Raw genomic sequence first — 17,689 nt, forward strand, 5'->3', positions numbered from 1 at the left:
GACCACAAAGGCAACGAGTCTCATGCTCAGAGCGGCTTGGCTTAACAAGTCAGCAGTCCTCAAAGGTTCAGAACTATTTTGCTGAGTGTTCTAGGAGTGACAGCTCTTGGAGTTTCTTTAAAAGCTCCCTAAAGCAGCCCAAAAACCGCTTCTTTATAAACGCGGATTATTTTGTAATACAAAGTGATTTCTTACTCTAAAGCAAAAGACATTCCTGGCTTAGGGTGGGGGCAGGGAAGAGAGGGTGGGGTGAGAAGAGAGGGAAGGGAGGAGAGAGGGAAAAGGGAGACAATGGGAAGGGGAGGGCCTTGGGGGAGGGCAGAAAAGAAGAAAGAGATGGCCTCTGTCTGTAAGGGACCAGAGAGACCCACAGAATCACAAAAATGTGTAAGTCTACACCTGTACCTCATGTTGTTTCACTAAGAAAAATTAAGAAAAAAAAAAAGAATCACTCCACCTCAGCCCTGCTTGTGAGAAGTCTCACTCCTGGAACTGTGTGGGTGACCACATGCAGTGTTGGGGAACGAATGGGGGTCAGCTGCATGCAAGACAAAGAGTACCAGCCCCAATTACATGTTTACTGATAAAGAAAATGGGCATCCGTAAATGAAAAGTGGCAATGCTGACCTGACAGAAGGAACCCAGCAGGCCTGAATAAAACTTACTTCCTAACTCTACTCCTCCTAAAACTGTGATCCCGTTCTTTCACCTGTTCTTTCCCTTACATCGATGCTTCTCAAATTGAGTGACATGACCCTCAAGGTGGCACTGATCTATTGGTGGAGAGGAGCGGGGGGCCTGTCACAAGGACAGTAATAGCCTGGGGTGCGACTGGCCCCATTTATTCACTGTAAGAAGAAAGACTGGGCCCGAGGGATGGGGAGCTGAGAAATGTGACTGAGGAGGTGCTGGGTAGGCCAATTAAGTTTGGAAATCTCTATTTGACATACGGAGACTGGATAAAATCTTCCCGTCTTTCAGAGACATTTAGAAGTGAGTTAGTTAAAAGCCTCAGAAGACCTCTCCTAGGATAAATATCCTACTCATCCTATGAAACAACTTCAAGGATTCTGTTTATAACAGACTTTAAAAATACAATTGTTTAACTGAAACCATGGAACAGTCATACTGATCAGTACTGAATAATACAGACTTTTATTAAAGCTTTAACTAAGCAAAAAAAAAAAAGACCCTTCTAGTCTTTGACATTCTCTCATCAAAAGCTCAGAATCTTGATTCTTCTGATGTACATAAATAGAATGTTTAGTTCTACTCAGCAAGATATTCTCAGACATTCTTATATGCTCAAGCAGGCTTAACAATATTGTGGAATACTGGTAAAAGCCAATCCTGACATACCCATTTGCTCACAAACACTCAAAAGGGGAAAGAGGGTAGGTTCTAACAGTGGTGATTAACACAATGTTAACACTCACTTCTAACCTGCAGGATAACAGCAAATGAACAAGAGCTCAAAAATGTAAAAAAAAAAATTACAGTTAATACTTCTTTTTTCCCTCTTGGTAGGCCTTGGGTATGGTACTGGGGCAGCTATAAGAAATCCCTAAAGAAATGGCAAAACAAGACCACCTATCTGCTAACTCCTTATTCAAAACAGGAAGACTCACAAAAGCAGGCAGGGCATCTGGCTTGAGCCAGAGCAACAGTACAGTGGGAAGGGTGCTTGCTGTGCACAGGGTCAACTCCGGTCCGATCCCCAGCATCCCACATGGTCCCCCCAAGCACTGAATGCAGAAACAGGAAGAACTCCTGAGCACTGCCAGGTGTGGTCGGCAGGGTGGGAGGAGAGGTGGGCACATTTGATTTCACGCTTTCAGGCTAAACTGGCAGTGTCCTACATTTAAAAAAGTTTCTGTGTGCCCACAGCAGAAGAGATGTATGGTACTACTTAAGTAGAATACAAGCAGTATGAATGAAATCTACTAACTTAAGCATTTTTAAACAAAAATAGAGAATAAACCAAAACTATTAAAATAAGGGGCTGGAGCGATAGCACAGCGGTAGGGCGTTTGCCTTGCACGCAGCCAACATGGCCGACCCGAGTTCGATTCCTCCGCCCCTCCCGGAGAGCCCGGCAAGCTACCGAGAGTATCTCACCCACAAGGCAGAGCCTGGCAAGCCCCCCGTGACATATTCGATATGCCAGACACAGTAACAACAAAGTCTCAAATGGAGACGTTACTGGGCCCGCTCGAGCAAATCGATGATCAACGGGAGGGCCTTTACTTTACTTACTTTACTTATTAAAATAAAGGACCAATCACCACAAAAAGCGCACTCCAAGATGAGAAAGAACACAACTTCATAATGATTAGGATTACCTTCCTTAAGGACAGTGTCACTGACACTGTCCTCCCGTTGTTCATCGATTTGCTCGAGCGGGCCCAGTAACGTCTCCATTGGAGACTTTGTTGTTACTGTGTCTGGCATATCGAATATGTCACGGGGAGCTTGCCAGGCTTTGCCGCGCAGGCAAGATCCTCTCGGTAGCTTGCCGGGCTCTCTGAGAGGGGCGGAGGAATCAAACCCAACTCGGCCAGGTTGGCCCTGTGCAAGGCAAACCTGCTGTGCTATCGCTCCAGCCAGGACAGTGTAACGCTAAAAACTCAAGTTCTAGACAACAGCCCCAAATGTGCCCCAAATATCTAAGAGTTCATCTCTGATCGTGCTGCGCTGCTGGCTTTCAGATGCAGGAAGCCCTGAGCCACGGAGGCAATGGCTGGACCTCCAGGCAGCAGGAGAGAAGGGAAGCCCTGTGAGAACACGGACTTTAGTCCAGGGAAATTCGCTCTCGATCTTGGACCTCCAGAATTGGAGAAAAGTAAGTATGTGTTAAGTCATGGGGGTTGTGGCAATTTGCTATGTAAGCCATAGAAAACGAATATAGTACATTTTTATTTTATTTTAGAATCATGTGTGTTTTGCTTTTTTTGAAGGGGCAAGGATCACAGCTGTCAGTGTTCAGGGCTTCCTCCTGACGGTGCTCCAAGATCACAGGGGTTGCATGGGAGCCCACACGCAGCGGCCAGCATGCGTGAGACAAGCACCCTAACTCCGGTCCTGTTCCTCCAGTCCCTACAGTACATCTGTAATAAACAGAGGTGGTGGCGGCGGCTTGAGTTCTTTGGGGGGAAAAAACAAAAGAACCAAAAAACCAGTAATGCACCCTGCACTACTCCATTCGAAGTCCATCGAGAACATAAGGCTGTAACTGAATTCTCATTACAAGTATGGGAGTATAATGCTTTAGCAAGTGGTAAACCTTCAAGAAATGACTAGTAAATAAATGAATGTCTAATGCAAAAATGCCACAAGTTCTTACCTGCTCGTACTCCTCGATACTGAGGGGTGGCAAACATGTCCCACTGGGAGACGATAATGGCTGCGATGCCCAGCACACAAATGACAATCAAGTAGATGAAGCAAGGTTGTGGGTTACAGTAGAAAGAATAATAAAGCCAAGGAACAAAACTTCCCATGATCAGAAGAGCAATCCCGGAGTAATCCAGTCTAGGAGAAGGGGAAATAAATCCATTCAATTAAAAAAGAACAGCACCCACCACAGATCCCAACTACTTCTCCAATATGTGCCACAATGAATAGCTGTGAGGCAAGCTAAGATGCTTGCTTTGATTCTGAAGAACAAGGTCCCGGAGGCGGAGGCGGCATCCAGAATCTTGTCAGCTCTGCTGGATGCTTTGCCCGAAGCCGCAAACTCCAAATCACCGGGCTCAGTGGAAATCAGATGGCGAGAAATGTAAGGCAAGGGGAATATGATGAGAAACTACGTAGCACACAAAGTGGTGTTGTTTCGCCAATGTTTAATTCCAGGACGTTTCACACACCCCAACAAATACCTTTACCCTAGATCCTGGATTTCTTCAGCGGCGAGTTATAACCCTGTATGTGGTCTCAAACATTTAACTGAATGTGTGGTCAAGGAAAATCTTAAAATTTTGTTTTAAATTACAGCTGTTACTTATCCCATGAGCAAATGCTTGATCTGTATACCTACATTTGATATGCTATATACCAAGGGGCACATGAGACTAGTGAGATGGGGTTGAACGTGGAAAAAATTGAAAAAGGTCTACTCTAAACAACCAATATATGCTTTAAGAATACTTACTTAGAGAAGAGCCGGGAAACCCCTTCTGAATGGCAGTAGACTGTGTGGAAGAGCCATGAAAAAGAAAGGCAGAGAATGGCCCCCAAGAAGAATAAGCCAAAGACCACCTTCTCTTGCAGAGGGGCTACAAAGGAGATGTTTGGGCGAAACATATAAAAGATTCCCAGGCACAGGAAGAATACACAACCTAGGAAAAGGACACAGGGGGAGAAAAAAAAAAAAAAGATTACCCTTTCGAAGAGAAAATGTCTTCAACTGTTTCAGTCCTGGACCTTTGGGTCTGGCTTTTTCCACTTAGTAAGTTTGCAAGGTTCACGCATGTCGTAGCATTTATCAGTACTTCCATCCCACCCCTATCACCCCCCCATTTTGTTTTTGTTTTGGGGCCCCACCCCACAATGCTCAGGAGACCACACAGGATGTCAAGGATCAGTCAGTCATGTGCTGTGTGCCTATGCCAAGAGACCCCAAACTCAGAAGACATCTGCACTCCAGTGTCCACTGCCAAGCTGTTCACAAAGTCTGGAAGCAACCCAAGTGTCCAAGAACAGTACACTGCATGAAGAAGCTATGGTTTCGTGCATGCATGTGTGCATGCATGCGTGTATGCGTGTATGTTTGTGTATGTGAGACAAACAGTCAAATGCAAAAGAATCTGAGATGTGATCTACATAACTTAGCCTAACCATGGTGGGGAGTAGTGGAGGGTGTTTGGAATGTTGTAAGCATAAAACCCTACCACTGACAGTATTATAAATCATGGTGACTTTAAAAAAAAAAAAAAGAAGAAAGAAGTTAAAAAATGTATCTCCTCTGGGTCTTGCTCTTCAAGCCCATGTTAGTCCTTTGAACAGTTATCTCACTTCCCGTTTCTCTGCTTGCCTGTTTTGGTGCGAGAAGCCTGCGTTCTCTCTTGAACACACACACTGACCCCATTCTCTACCCTCACATCTTTCTAAATAAGTTTCAATAAAAGCTTGTTGAATTTTACTTCAGGGGGGGAGAGGAAGGGGGCGCACTTCTCTGGAGAATTATCGATTCAAATGTTTTACCTTTTTTAATTAATGCATTGTGGGAGGGTTTTTGCCCTTTTTAAATGCCTAAATAGACACTTGACTTGCAAGTATTTTCTTCCATTCTCTGGGTTACCTTTACAGTTTCACTTTCCTGGTACATTCTTTTTTTTTGGGGGGGGGGGGGGGGGGGGGGGTTACACCTGGCAATGCACAGGGATTGCTCCTGGCTCTGCACTCAGGAATCACCCCTGGCAGTGCTCAGGGGACCATACGGGATTCCGGAAATCGAACCTGGGATCATCGCATGCAAGGCAAACGCCCTACCCGCTGTGCTATCTCTCCAGCCCCTCACATACCTTTTTAAGGTTCAGTCTTTACTACTCAACACACAAAATAAAAATGAATTTATTACATTGTTGATATCCCATACCTAAGAGATGTGTCCAGATGTTTCCTGTCTCTGTGTGTATTCTGAAAATGCTCTTAAAACAGGCCCGGAAGGAAGGCATAGGGGGCCGGTGTCCATGTAGAAGGAAGTCGTTATCTTTGAGCCAGTCCGGTAGTACATCATGAGGGATCACTCGCCACCGACCTTCCCAAACCTGGAAGAAGAACATCGTTAAGTACTACTTGTCAATGCAGCAATGCTATTTCTGACAACTCTCCTGCCACACCACCTGAAAAATGAGGAAAATGCTGATTCTTAGGAAGACTACGGAAACATCTGAAAAATACAATGTCCTAGTCTTTTTAAAAAACAGATTTATCAAGAAGATACTTTAAGCAGAGAACAACTCTTCGGAAAGAAATGAATTTGCAAACCAAGCCCTACCAAGAATGGCTCCAAACTTTGACTCAGCCTGGCTAAAAGTGCCCCACACACAGACTCCCTTACTTCACTCGCCACAAATAAAGTTTACTCTGAAAATTCCAAGAATGCTAAATCTGACCATTTGAATATATAATCTAGTGGCAGAAAAAGACCCATAAAGACTCACGCTCTTGTGTCTTTTGCTAAAATTTTCCCACCCCCTTTACTCTCTTCTAACACAGCAGTTTAGACTTTGAAAGGGATAGATTGTATAACTGAAACCCAAGCACAAAAATGTGTACGTCTACAACTGTACCTCATGGTGTTTCACTGATAAAAATTTTTTGAAAAGTAAAAATAAAAAATAAAAGGGATAGGTTGTTTTTTTTTCGCTTTTAGGGAGTGAAAAATACCTGTCATTAAATAACCTTAGTGCAAGCTCTAATTAAGAATCTCCAAGCCTCGTAAGTGAGTTTAAAGTGCTTCAGTTACCTCATGAGAAAGCTGTGGAGATCAAACTAGCACTTCATAAACTCTAACATCCACTCAAAGGTAGCGTGTGGCGCGCAAACTTGACCACAGGCCATCACCTGAGAGATGGAAACTAACTCGCTTCTCAGGCAGGGCAAATGGGGAAGAATCTCACCCTTGACTGGACTGCTAGTCTCTTCACCCTCCTTTTCTCCCTTTGCTTCACTGCCCCTCAGGTAACAAATTCCCAAGAAAAAGGAATCGGGAGATGAACGACCCCTTCTGAAAATGTGTGTAAACCTCTAAGCTCACGCTCTGCTGGGTCTGGAGACAGTCCAGGTGCCACGGTGCTTGGCCTGCACAGAAATGTTTGAGCAGCACTCCACATGGTTCCCGAGCCCCACCAGGACTAAGACTTTAGCTTCAAAAGGGTTTTACCCAAAATGGGGTGTGGGTGTGGGGGAGAAGGAGCGAGGCCCACGACTCACACTACAAAGATCACTTGTCCTTTACTGACTTGTTTCTGCTGGAAAAATATAGGGAAAACATCAGACATGTTGATGTAGGCAGGTAGATAGGGAAAGGCCCTTTGCAATGAAACAAAGTTTCATGGAAGAATTCTAGGAATGACCCACCTTGAGGATACAGAAAGACCGGATAAGACCTGAGGATATAGGCCTCCTTCCCGGGAAGTTCCTCTTTTTGGACCTCCCTGGTAACCTCCTAAGCAATGGACTTTAACCCAGGAAGAAGCTTCATGTGGGGGCAGGCTGGAGAAACCCTACAAAGGCCACCCTGAACAAAGGAAGGGCGCACATATGCTGCCTGAGCCCGTGTGCTGCTTGGCCGAGCACCTGTGTCGCCCGCATCTCCCCTCTTGAGATGTGGACTTTCATGCTTTCATGTCTAATGCTAGGATGTGTGCAGGGGCTCTCTCTGCCCTTTTAGAAGCCTGTGTTCCCTCTTGAGTAAGTTACTCTCTCTCTCTCACTCTCTCTCCCTCCATACCTAAAAATCCTCCAAATAAAATCTGTTTGTTTCACTGCTTGTCTACTCCTGAAATTCCTTTCTGCGAGGCGAGACAAGGACCCAGTAACCCTGGGTCCCGGGAGGCAGAGGCGGGTGGGGAGAAAGTGACCGTCTTTCTCCTCCCCACTTCATATAAGTCACCCGTGGGGCCCACCGACGTCAATGTGATCTGCCTACGTGCTTCAGCCTTTAGACAACGACCTTGCCTTTACCCAGAGTTCTCATGATAAGCATCACGGCTAAGTCGCAACCGTTTGGCTGACAATCCTATGCAGGAGGATGGCGACCTACTGCCGGCTCCTGTGGCCCCTCTCCCTCACTCCACATGTTCCAGTTCTCTGCGCTCCTGGGTACTTCGGACATTTCCAAGAGAACTGGCCCTCTGTGCAAAGCCAAAGGAAACGAGGACTAACAACTTAAGAACAGAAGTAGTGGGAAGGACAGTGAAATAGTACATATTAGAAGCACATAACACATAAACACGTCAGAATGCTTCCCCACAACTGTTTCTGAACAAACATTCTAGTGGTATAAAAACTGAGCCAAGAAGCTTTCTTTCATGATTACACTGCAAGGGATAAGCATGTGGCTCAGTGATAAGAATTCATTTTGCTTATATGAAGCTGTGGGTTCCATCCCCAGTAGCACGGAATATTCTGTGATGTGTATCGTATTAAACAACCACTGCACTGCACCATCAACTTGGAGTCAGGCCAAATGCCAGCACAAACATGTATATCTTTTGCCCATTTGGGATAAAAAGAAGTAGTTTAGCCAAAGACATTTGTTAAAAAGCTTAAGAGAAATATTACCTAAATCAAACATCTTAGTAATGACCCACTATGTTGTCATATGTAAAATTTAAAGCTTTGAAAAGAAAACAAAACTGAAGGCTGAAAAAAGAGAGACCCAACCCAGATCAAGCCTAGAAGAACATTCTATACAAACTGATTCTATTTCCCTTATTCCAGTTAAGAAAATCTTCCCAGTATGCAAAGGACACCTGCAAGACCACAGCACACTTCAATTTTTATTTGTCTAAGCACCCCCAGCTGTGCTCAGGACCTACTACTGGCTCTGTATTCAGGGATCACTCCTGGTGAGATCAAGGGGGCCACAGGTGATGCTCGGCTGGCAAGTGCCTTATGGACTGTCCTATCTTTCTGGTCCAACACACTTCATTTTAAACTGTCTCTGTTTACTTGCTTCAAACGCAAGAAATAGAATCCTGGTGTCACTAGACAAGGCTGGTTTCAAGCCAGCCTTTCAGTCTCAGCAGGGTGGAGCATCCTGAAGAACACCTTGTAACAGAACACCGGTTCATTCCTTCCACAGAGGAAAGATAAGGAAATGATAATTACAGCAAACAAATGCTCTGCTTATTCTCCCATTAGCTGTTAAATTGGAACTCTATTTTATTATTTACCTTAATTCAATCAAGGGGAACAAAAGAGAAGTCAAGTCAGCTTGACTTCTACAGTAACTAGCTGACTTATAAATATTTAAAAAGCCCTCAAGGCTCAGACTCTAAATATTCAACTTTGAAGGCTTTTGCACAAAATCTGTTTTTAGAAATACAATCTCTATGTTTTTGTGATCTCTATGCCAACTCTCCTCACAGGGATCACTAGAACATTTCTATGGTTTCACTGTTTTTTTTTTCTTTCAATTTTTAAACACTAAATTTCTTGGGCTCGAAGTACACTTACACCTCTCCATCCCTCATCTAACGCTTTATGTTGGATGGGATGTTTATGTTGAGATTAAAAACACTTCTCACCTGTTGGCCCAAAGTCAATTGATTCCAAATACCTCACATCACATGACTGGAGGAAAAGCAAAATTTAGTTTTCAGAGTTTGATGCATAAACAGTTTTATAAAATACATGAAAAGGAGGGGTCATGATTCTTTTTCTAAGTAATCAAGTATTCTCCAAATTATTTAACAGACGAATTTATATGTATATATACACACAGAGTGAGTTACACTGACTTTCATGACCCGCCAGGGCTCCCATGGATCAGATCAACCAAATGGTTCTTCTATTTACTAATGCTCCTATTTGCTCTAAGCAAACCGCCACAATTTCATTTGCCATATTAGAAGAAAGAAAACATAACAGGTTTTAATGAGTCAAATAATGAATTACAAGGAAAAAATCGAAAACAAAATATTCCAGCTAGTGAAATTCTATGTGCACAGAACTGGGAGGTTTCTCCCTACAGAGCAGCCTGCGGGGGAGAACAATGACATAGGTTGAGTGCGTCCAGCTGCACACCCCCCCCACGCAGAGCCCTAAGTAGCACCTGGCCCCAAAGACAAATCCCAACCCACCAGGAAAGAGTAGCAGACTTACACACACAACCCTAGAAGGGATCAGAACACGGCATTTAGCATCAACAACTCCCAACTGTTAGATTCTATCTTGTCTAGACAATTGGGAAGATGCATACTTCATTAGCCTATATAAAAATGGTTCCCAGTTGAATATTCCTTTACCAACATTTTACTGGGTCTGCTGAGGCAAAATGATGGGTTTAAAGTATCGATGCACCTGGGGGTATGGTGTCGCCAGCAGGTCAATCTGTACCTGTGAGGCGAGTGCATCAGCAGTCTGACGGCGCCTTCAGACTTCCTGATACCCCAAAATTGCTGCTGTGCCTTTGGCCAGACCCCAAAAACTTGGGATAAAGTTTACCAAGAAAGTAAACGGCCAAAAGTTAGGTATGTGGGAAACACACCCACAAACCACCTCCGGCTCAGCTATATAATTGGAGGCATGGCCTCTCTGGTTCCTGATCGAACTGCTTAATGGCCATGATCCCAGAGACACAGAAACAAATCTTGAAATCCAGCGGCTTTTGGCAGAAATGTGTCTGGTCCCTGCAGTAGGTTACTGTCGCCGGGCCACCCCAGGGGGGAAAGGGTGTTGTCCCTCTGCCTGCTCCCCTTTGGCAGCTCAATGGCCGTCATCCTCCAGAGGCCATTGGACAGTCAGGTCTGAGCCCGCAGTGACGAGACATTCTGGGCCTCACAGGATGCGGGTGGAGCTGGTCCTGTCCTCCCTGTCCCAATAAGACCCCAAGTCATTGCCCACAAATGGCCTCTCTGGCGCCTGATCAAGCTGCTCAACAGCCATGATCCCAGAGACTCAGGAGCAAATCTCAAAACGCAGTGGCATTTGGCAGAAATCCCTCCAGATTTGTGTTAAAATTTCGGAATTTCAAAATCACATGGCCCTACTGCAGCCACGTGACATCATATGTTATTCATAACCAGCAATAGAACAGAAATTGTCTACTGTTGCCTTTTCAGCAAATCTGAGTGTTGGGGTAAAATCTCAAATAATAATGGTGGGTCTGGTGTCAAAATATTGAATGTGATCAAAGTAGAGAGAGTAATGTGGAAATCATCTGCCCCAAAGGAAGGGGCGGGGTGTGGGATGGGGGTATACTGGGGTTTTCGGTGGTGGAGAATGGGCACTGGTGAAGGTATGGGTGTTTCATTGTATGACCAAGACTTAGACCTGAAAGCTTTGTAACTGCCCTCATGGTGATTCAATAAATAAAATTATAAAAAATGAAAAAAAAAAGTAAGGTGGAGTTCATGCACAATTCAATCAGCTAATCAGTGGCTGAATAAACAGCAGCACTCCTACATAAATAAATAATCGATGCACCACTGCAAAAATGTGGGTTTTTTGGGGTTGTTTGTTTTTGCATTTTGGGTCACACCTGGTGATTCACAGGGGTTATTCCTGGCTCTGCACTCAGTAATCACCCCTGGCGGTGCTCAGGGCACCATATGGGATGCTGGGAATCAAACCCAGGCCTGCCGTGTGCAAGGCAAACACCCTACCCGCTGCGCTATCGCTCCAGCCCCCAAAAATTGAATGGGAATAAAAATAAACTGCCATCTTACCTTACAAACAAACTCTTCCATTCTTTCCATAGCATGATGGGCTTGTAGGAGAGGGGACATGCCCATAAATCCCTCATCTTCCTGTGAAGCTTCCTCATGGCTCTCACGTTCCTCAGAGCTCTGCAAGGCAATCAGAGAAGAGTCAGGGACAGAGGCCAGGAACCAAAAGAAACAATCCAAACTTCCTTTCAAAATACAACTCTCTTAAAAGCAAAAGAAGACCTCAGACATGGTATACTTTAGCAAAATAACTGTACTACCAAATTAAGAGTGTTGATAAAGGTAAAGGTAAAGGTAAAGGTAAAGGCCCTCCCGTTGATCGTCGATTTGCTCGAGCGGGCCCAGTAACGTCTCCATTGGAGACTGTTGTTACTGTGTCTGGCATATCGAATACTCTCGGTAGCTTGCCGGGCTCTCCGAGAGGGGCGGAGGAATCGAACTCGGGTCGGCCATGTTGGCCACTTGTAAGGCGAACGCCCTACCGCTGTGCTATTCAGGTAAGAAACTATCCCCGCTACATCTGACTAAGCAGCAAATTCCTAGAATAGCTTATAGCTTTGATTTTTGTGTTAAAGAAATAAGTAACAGATACAGAATGATCTCTGTCATATGTGGTATATAAGAAAACATAGCCGAGGGGCAGAGTGATAGTATATCTGGAGGGGTGCTTGCCTCGCAAGTGGCTGACTTGGGTGCAATCCCAACATCCCATATGGTTTCCTGAGCCCCACCCTGAGCACAGAGCCAGGAGTAAGCCTCGAGCAGTGCCAAGTGTACCACCAACCACAGTAAACAAGTAACAAATGGCCAAAGGTAAGAGAGCCCAAGAACTGGTCTACAGAAATAGAGCTTACTCTTGCGGAGGGTATCGTGACGAAAGGCTACGTGCATGAAACCCTATCTTTAATAGGAAATCCTATATGGTGCCTAATACAAAGAAACAATGAACAATCCCTCCCTTCTCCCCACCCCCACCCCAAAATTAAGGAAGTAAAAACTATCTCTAAGAATCCCACTTGACACATTGAGGGGGATAGAGGTAAGGACATAAGTGTGATTCATCATTTACATAGATAAAACATTTGGCAGAGGAAAATTCTCTTGGGGTGATTAACCAAGGAGACACTCTATCTCCCAGGGACATGACATTGCTTTTCTCTTTCCCTCTAGCTGTCTATGTTATCAGTACTTGCAGTTGTCTGGATAAACCCAGTAAGAGACAAGGACCCCACTTAGCCCTCTGGGCTCTGAGAGCAAGACCCAGACCAAGTCTCCTCAGCCAGCTCAGCTTGTCCTTCCCATACGGTTCGGTCACTTAAGTCCTAACAGCTTGCATCCAGATCATGCATTTTTGCTCTCTAGAGTGTCCCATTTCGATGATGGAGTAGCTTTGCCACTCGCCGGGGTCCATCCCAGTCCCATGGCAGGACCTCCCTTCTGGAATGTTAAAGCCTGAGTCAAGTAATCATGAACAATGCCCAAGAGTAGATATGTTCAGAGTCAATCAACTTCCAAATACTAGGAGCATGGCACTAAAAGTCTTTCTGTGTTTGACCAGAGAACACTGCTCTACAGTAAATTATAAAACAGCGATAGGGGAAACAGAAAAGCAGGTACAAATACACAGCGCTTCAAATACAAAGCACTACAAATACAAAGTTCAGAATTACCAGAAAGTTTTGGCTTATAAGTAATCAAGACTGACTTGGAGAACTGTGACAACGAGAGGTAAAATACAAAGGAAAGGTTAAAGCTCAGGGAGGCGAGCAAAAGCACCACAAGCTTCTCTGAGAGGAGGAAAAGGGGCATTCACTGATGACGTCTGAAAAACTCACGGTTAATATCCAACACTAAATTACCTGAACAACTGCAGCAAAATGCAGCAAGAGAAAAACTAACATTTACTAGCTGTAAAATACGCCAAGCACAAAGAAATGACTTTTATACAATATTCATTTAAATTAATCCTGACACAGTCATAAGATCAGTATTTTTATCTCCATTTAATATAGAACGTTAGGAGGGCCAGAAAGACAGTACAGAGGTTAAAGCATTTGTGTCTTGCACAGGGCAGGCTGGGTTCAATCCCCGGCAGCCCCTATGGTCCCAAACCCACCAGGAGTTTTCTAGAAGTAAGCCCTAAAGGACCACAGGTTGTGGCCCCATATTTTTTTGCTTTTTTGGGGGGGTCACACCCGGCCATGTACAGGGGTTACTCCTGGCTCTGCACTCAGGAATTACCCCTGGCAATGCTCAGGGGACCATATGGGATGCTGGGAATCGAACCTGGGTAGGCTGCGTGCAAGGCAATCACCCTACCCGCTGTGCTACTGCTCCAGCCCCTGTAGCCCCAATTTTTTTAAATTCTTATTTAAAAAAATACTTTAGCAAAGAGGTTAAGTTGCCCAAGGTTATTACTAGTAAAGTGGAAAAATAAGTTTATCACAAGAATAAGAAAAAATATAATAATCAAGCAAGGTCTTAAAAGATTAATTACTGGAGGTATGGTGCCGCCAGCAAGTCAATCTGTACCTGTGAGGCGAGTGCACCAGCAGCCTAATGGCACCTTCAGACTTCCAGATACCCCAAAATTGCTACTGTGCCTTTGGCCAGACCCCAAAAACTTGGGGCAAAATTTACCAAGAAAGTAAACGGCCAAAAGTTAGGTATGTGGGAAACACACCCACAAATCACCTCCAGCTCAGCTATGTAATTGGAGGCATGGCCTCCTGATTGAGCTGCTTAATAGCCATGATCCTAGAGACTCAGAAACAAATCTTGAAACCCAGCGGCTTTTGGCAGAAATGCGTCCGGTCCCTGCAGTAGGGTACCGGTTCTGGGCCAACCCAGGTGGGAATAGGTTTCGTGCCTTGGCCTGTTCCCCCCTGGTGGCCCGGTGGCCAGCATCCTCAAGAGGCTTGGGCCTCTTGTTTGGGCCCCCAGTGACGAAACTTGTTGGGCCTTGTGGGATGGGGTGGAGCTGGGCCTGTCCTCCCCACCCAACAAGACCCCAAGTCATCGCCCACAAACGGCCTCTCTGGCTCCTGATCAAGCTGCTTAATGGCCATGATCCTAGAGACTCAGAAACAAATCTCGAAACCCAGTGGCTTTTGGCAGAAATGTGAACGGACCCTGCAGTAGATTACTGTCTCCGGGCCACCCCAGGGGGGAAAGGTTCTGTCCCTCCGCCTGCTTCCCCTTGGTGGCTCAGTGGCCGCTATCCTCCAGAGGCCATTTGACAGTCAGGCTTGGGCCCACAGTGATGAGACATTTTGGTCCTTACGAGATGGGGGTGGAGCTGGGCCTGTCCTCCCCCCCCCCCCAACAAAACCCCAAGTCATCAAATGGCCAACAAACGGCCTCTCTGGCTCCTGATCAAGCTGCTTAACAGCCATGATCCCAGAGACTCAGAAACAAATCTCAAAACCCAGTGGCTTTTGGCAGAAATGCGTCCGGACCACACAGTGGGTTACTGTTGCCGGGCCACCCCAGTGGGGGAAGGGTGTTGTCACTCCGCCCGCTTCCCCCTACAGGCTCAGTGGCCGTCATCCTTCAGAGGCCATCGGACAGTCAGGTATGGACCCGCAGTGACGAGACATTTTGGGCCTCACGGGATGGGAGTAGAGCCCGTCCTGTCCTCCCTGTCCCAAGGAGACCCCAAGTCATTGCCCACGAACGGCCTTTCTCGCTCCTGATCAAGCTGCTTAAAGGCCATGATCCCAGAGACTCAGGAGCAAACCTCGGAACCCAGCAGGTTTTGGCAGAAATCCCTCCAGATTTAAGTGTTAAAATTTCGGAATTTCAAAATCACGCGGCCACTACTGCAGCCATGTGACATCATATGTTATTCATAACGAGCAACAGAAAACAAATTGTCTACTGTTGCCTTTTCAGCAGATCTGAGTGTTGGGGTAAAATCTCAAATAATAATGGTAGGTGTGGTGTCAAAATGTTGAATGAAATCAAAGTTATAGAGAGTAATTTGGAAATCATCTGCCCCACAGGTAGGGGGAGGGTATGGGATGGGGGTATACTGGGGTTGTTGGGCGTGGAAAATGGGCATTTGGTGAAGGCACGGGTATTTCATTGTATGATCGAGACTTAGACCTGAAAGCTTTGTAACTGTTCTCACAGTGAGTCAATAAATAAAATTATAAAAAATTTTTAAAAAGTAAGGTGGAGTTCATGCACAATTCAATCAGCTAATCAGTGGCTGAATAAATAGCAGTACTCCTATATTTAAAAAAAAAATTACTGCAATTAAAATTTCTTTCTAGGTCAAACTTTATACCAGATTAGATACACTCTCAGAAGAGCTGTTTTACTCAACAAGAGGTAGACTTTTATGTTTAGGTATCATTTTTATTTTCTCTGAATCATACCTATACTTTATTTTCTTTGGGGTCATACCCAGTGGTGCTCAAGGGTTACCCACTGTACTGTTCTCCGGCCCCCATGCCTAAAAAGAATTTAAAGGTCTATATTGATCTTCCCTATGTCCCTCAGAAAAGCTCTCTGTAAGAGTTTATATTCTTAAATAGTGACTAATTAACGCTTTCAGAGATTTTTTTTTTAAGGAACCAGAGAGAAACTCCAAGGACTGAACCCTGCATGTGTGAGGCCCCGAGTTGATTCCCAGCACTTACATGAACCCCCAGAACTGCCAGGTGTAATTCTGGTGGCACCCACCACCAAGGGATCCAAGCAGCGTAACAGCTCTGGGCACAACCACTGAGCCTACAGACTGCCGAGTGGCCCGGGGTCTCCGGGACAATGCTTGGGATTGCTCAGGCCACCAAAAAGATTTTCAACAAAAAGAGAATACTGTGCCTAATGAAACATCAGATTTCCATTAACATGTTGATGCCTGGGCAGACCACTAGCGACCCACATTCGGATGTGGCTTAACAGACACGAACTGCAGCACCAGCATCAATTAGTTACAATATCAATGATAAGAAAATAGACAACAATTTTAAATATTTGGTTAACTAAAGTACTAAACATAAGTTTATAAACATAAGTTTATATATAATGTATAAGATACAAAAATGATTCAGTATCTACAGATATTCAGAATGGGTTTGGTTCTTCCGAAAGAAACAGAAACAAGGATTCAATGTTGACTGAGTGGTTTCCGATAAAATGGAAAGTTAAATGAGCTATGCATGAGCTCAAGAAACAGAATTGATGGTTCCTGTTCTACTCTAAGTAAAACTTACGTTATAAATAGCTTGAAATATCAGTGGGATTATTTATAAAATTGCAGCCTGGGTGTTAGGCAAATGTCTGCAGAGAACCTTTGACAGGAAAGGTCTGTCAACTGGGTCCCCAGGAGTGGATGTCCCAGCAATGACTCTTGCAATAAGCACTTCTGTTTGTGTATTTGGGGGCTACTCCTGGCAGGCTGAGTGGCAAACCCAGTCGGCCAGGTGCAAGGACAATAAATGCCTACCCAATGTACAACCACTCCCGCCCCAAAATACACTCTTTTGTACAAGGATTTTCAGGGGTCAGAAAGACAGTAGAGGAAGTAAGGTAAAATCAAACAAAAATAAAGAATATTCAAACTTAATCTTACTATATGTATTTAGACCTGGGGAGTAAAAGCGGGCAAGAGACCGGTCTCATTCAGTAAGCATTCATTAGCACATCTGGAGGACAGAGGGAAATGGACCAATTTCCCATCACGGGGAAAGAAAAGGAACAACGAACACAATGTTGCCGGAGAAAGACTGTTTTGCTCAAAGCAGCGCCAATACAGGCTTAATGAAAGAAAACAGATGTATAATCAAAATGTTAAATGTATGGCCCAAATGCAACACACGAGTTGGGAACAAAATACCCTGGCATCTTTTTTTACTGCATTGGCAAACTGTCATAATCCTTTTTTATAAGCTTTTGTGATCTTTCATTTTCACTGTCAAGTAATAACTTCGAGAATTCTTTAATTAGACTCTTTTTTGCTGGTCTCACTCCTTTGGATGTAATCAACCTTTTTTATCACTATCGTTTGATTCGTTATGTTCGTAATTTTGCCTTCACTAAGTTTTTGGCCACACATCTAGAATTGCTTGAACAGCAGCAATGCCAACATCCCCAATCGGTTTTCCTCTGTAGTTCTACTTACGTCTGACTTTCACTTTAAGCATTATCATTTTTATTTCTTCACTTCTTTGTTGGTGAATTCCTTTTCTGAGTATTCATTTTTGTTGTTTTCTAAAGATGGGTTTATCACTGGGAAACAAAATCAACTATATACTTTGTTGTCTGTGCATAATAGGAACAAC

General features: G+C 44.5%; 1 protein-coding gene across 1 annotated transcript in view; it reads right to left on the minus strand.

Annotated features, from left to right (window-relative positions):
• ADIPOR2 (adiponectin receptor 2) overlaps positions 1-17,689 on the minus strand; it is a 68,134-nt gene that overhangs the window by 5,151 nt on the left and 45,294 nt on the right. The window contains exons 3-6 of the mRNA XM_056117879.1: positions 11,400-11,519; positions 5,597-5,768; positions 4,151-4,337; positions 3,344-3,531 (exon numbers count right to left, since the gene is read on the minus strand). Coding sequence (XP_055973854.1) covers positions 3,344-3,531; positions 4,151-4,337; positions 5,597-5,768; positions 11,400-11,519 — 667 coding nt within the window. The remainder of the gene's footprint in view (positions 1-3,343; positions 3,532-4,150; positions 4,338-5,596; positions 5,769-11,399; positions 11,520-17,689) is intronic.

Source organism: Sorex fumeus, unplaced genomic scaffold (assembly GCF_029834395.1).
Source record: "Sorex fumeus unplaced genomic scaffold, SorFum_2.1 ptg000036l, whole genome shotgun sequence".
Lineage (NCBI taxonomy): Eukaryota > Metazoa > Chordata > Mammalia > Eulipotyphla > Soricidae > Sorex > Sorex fumeus.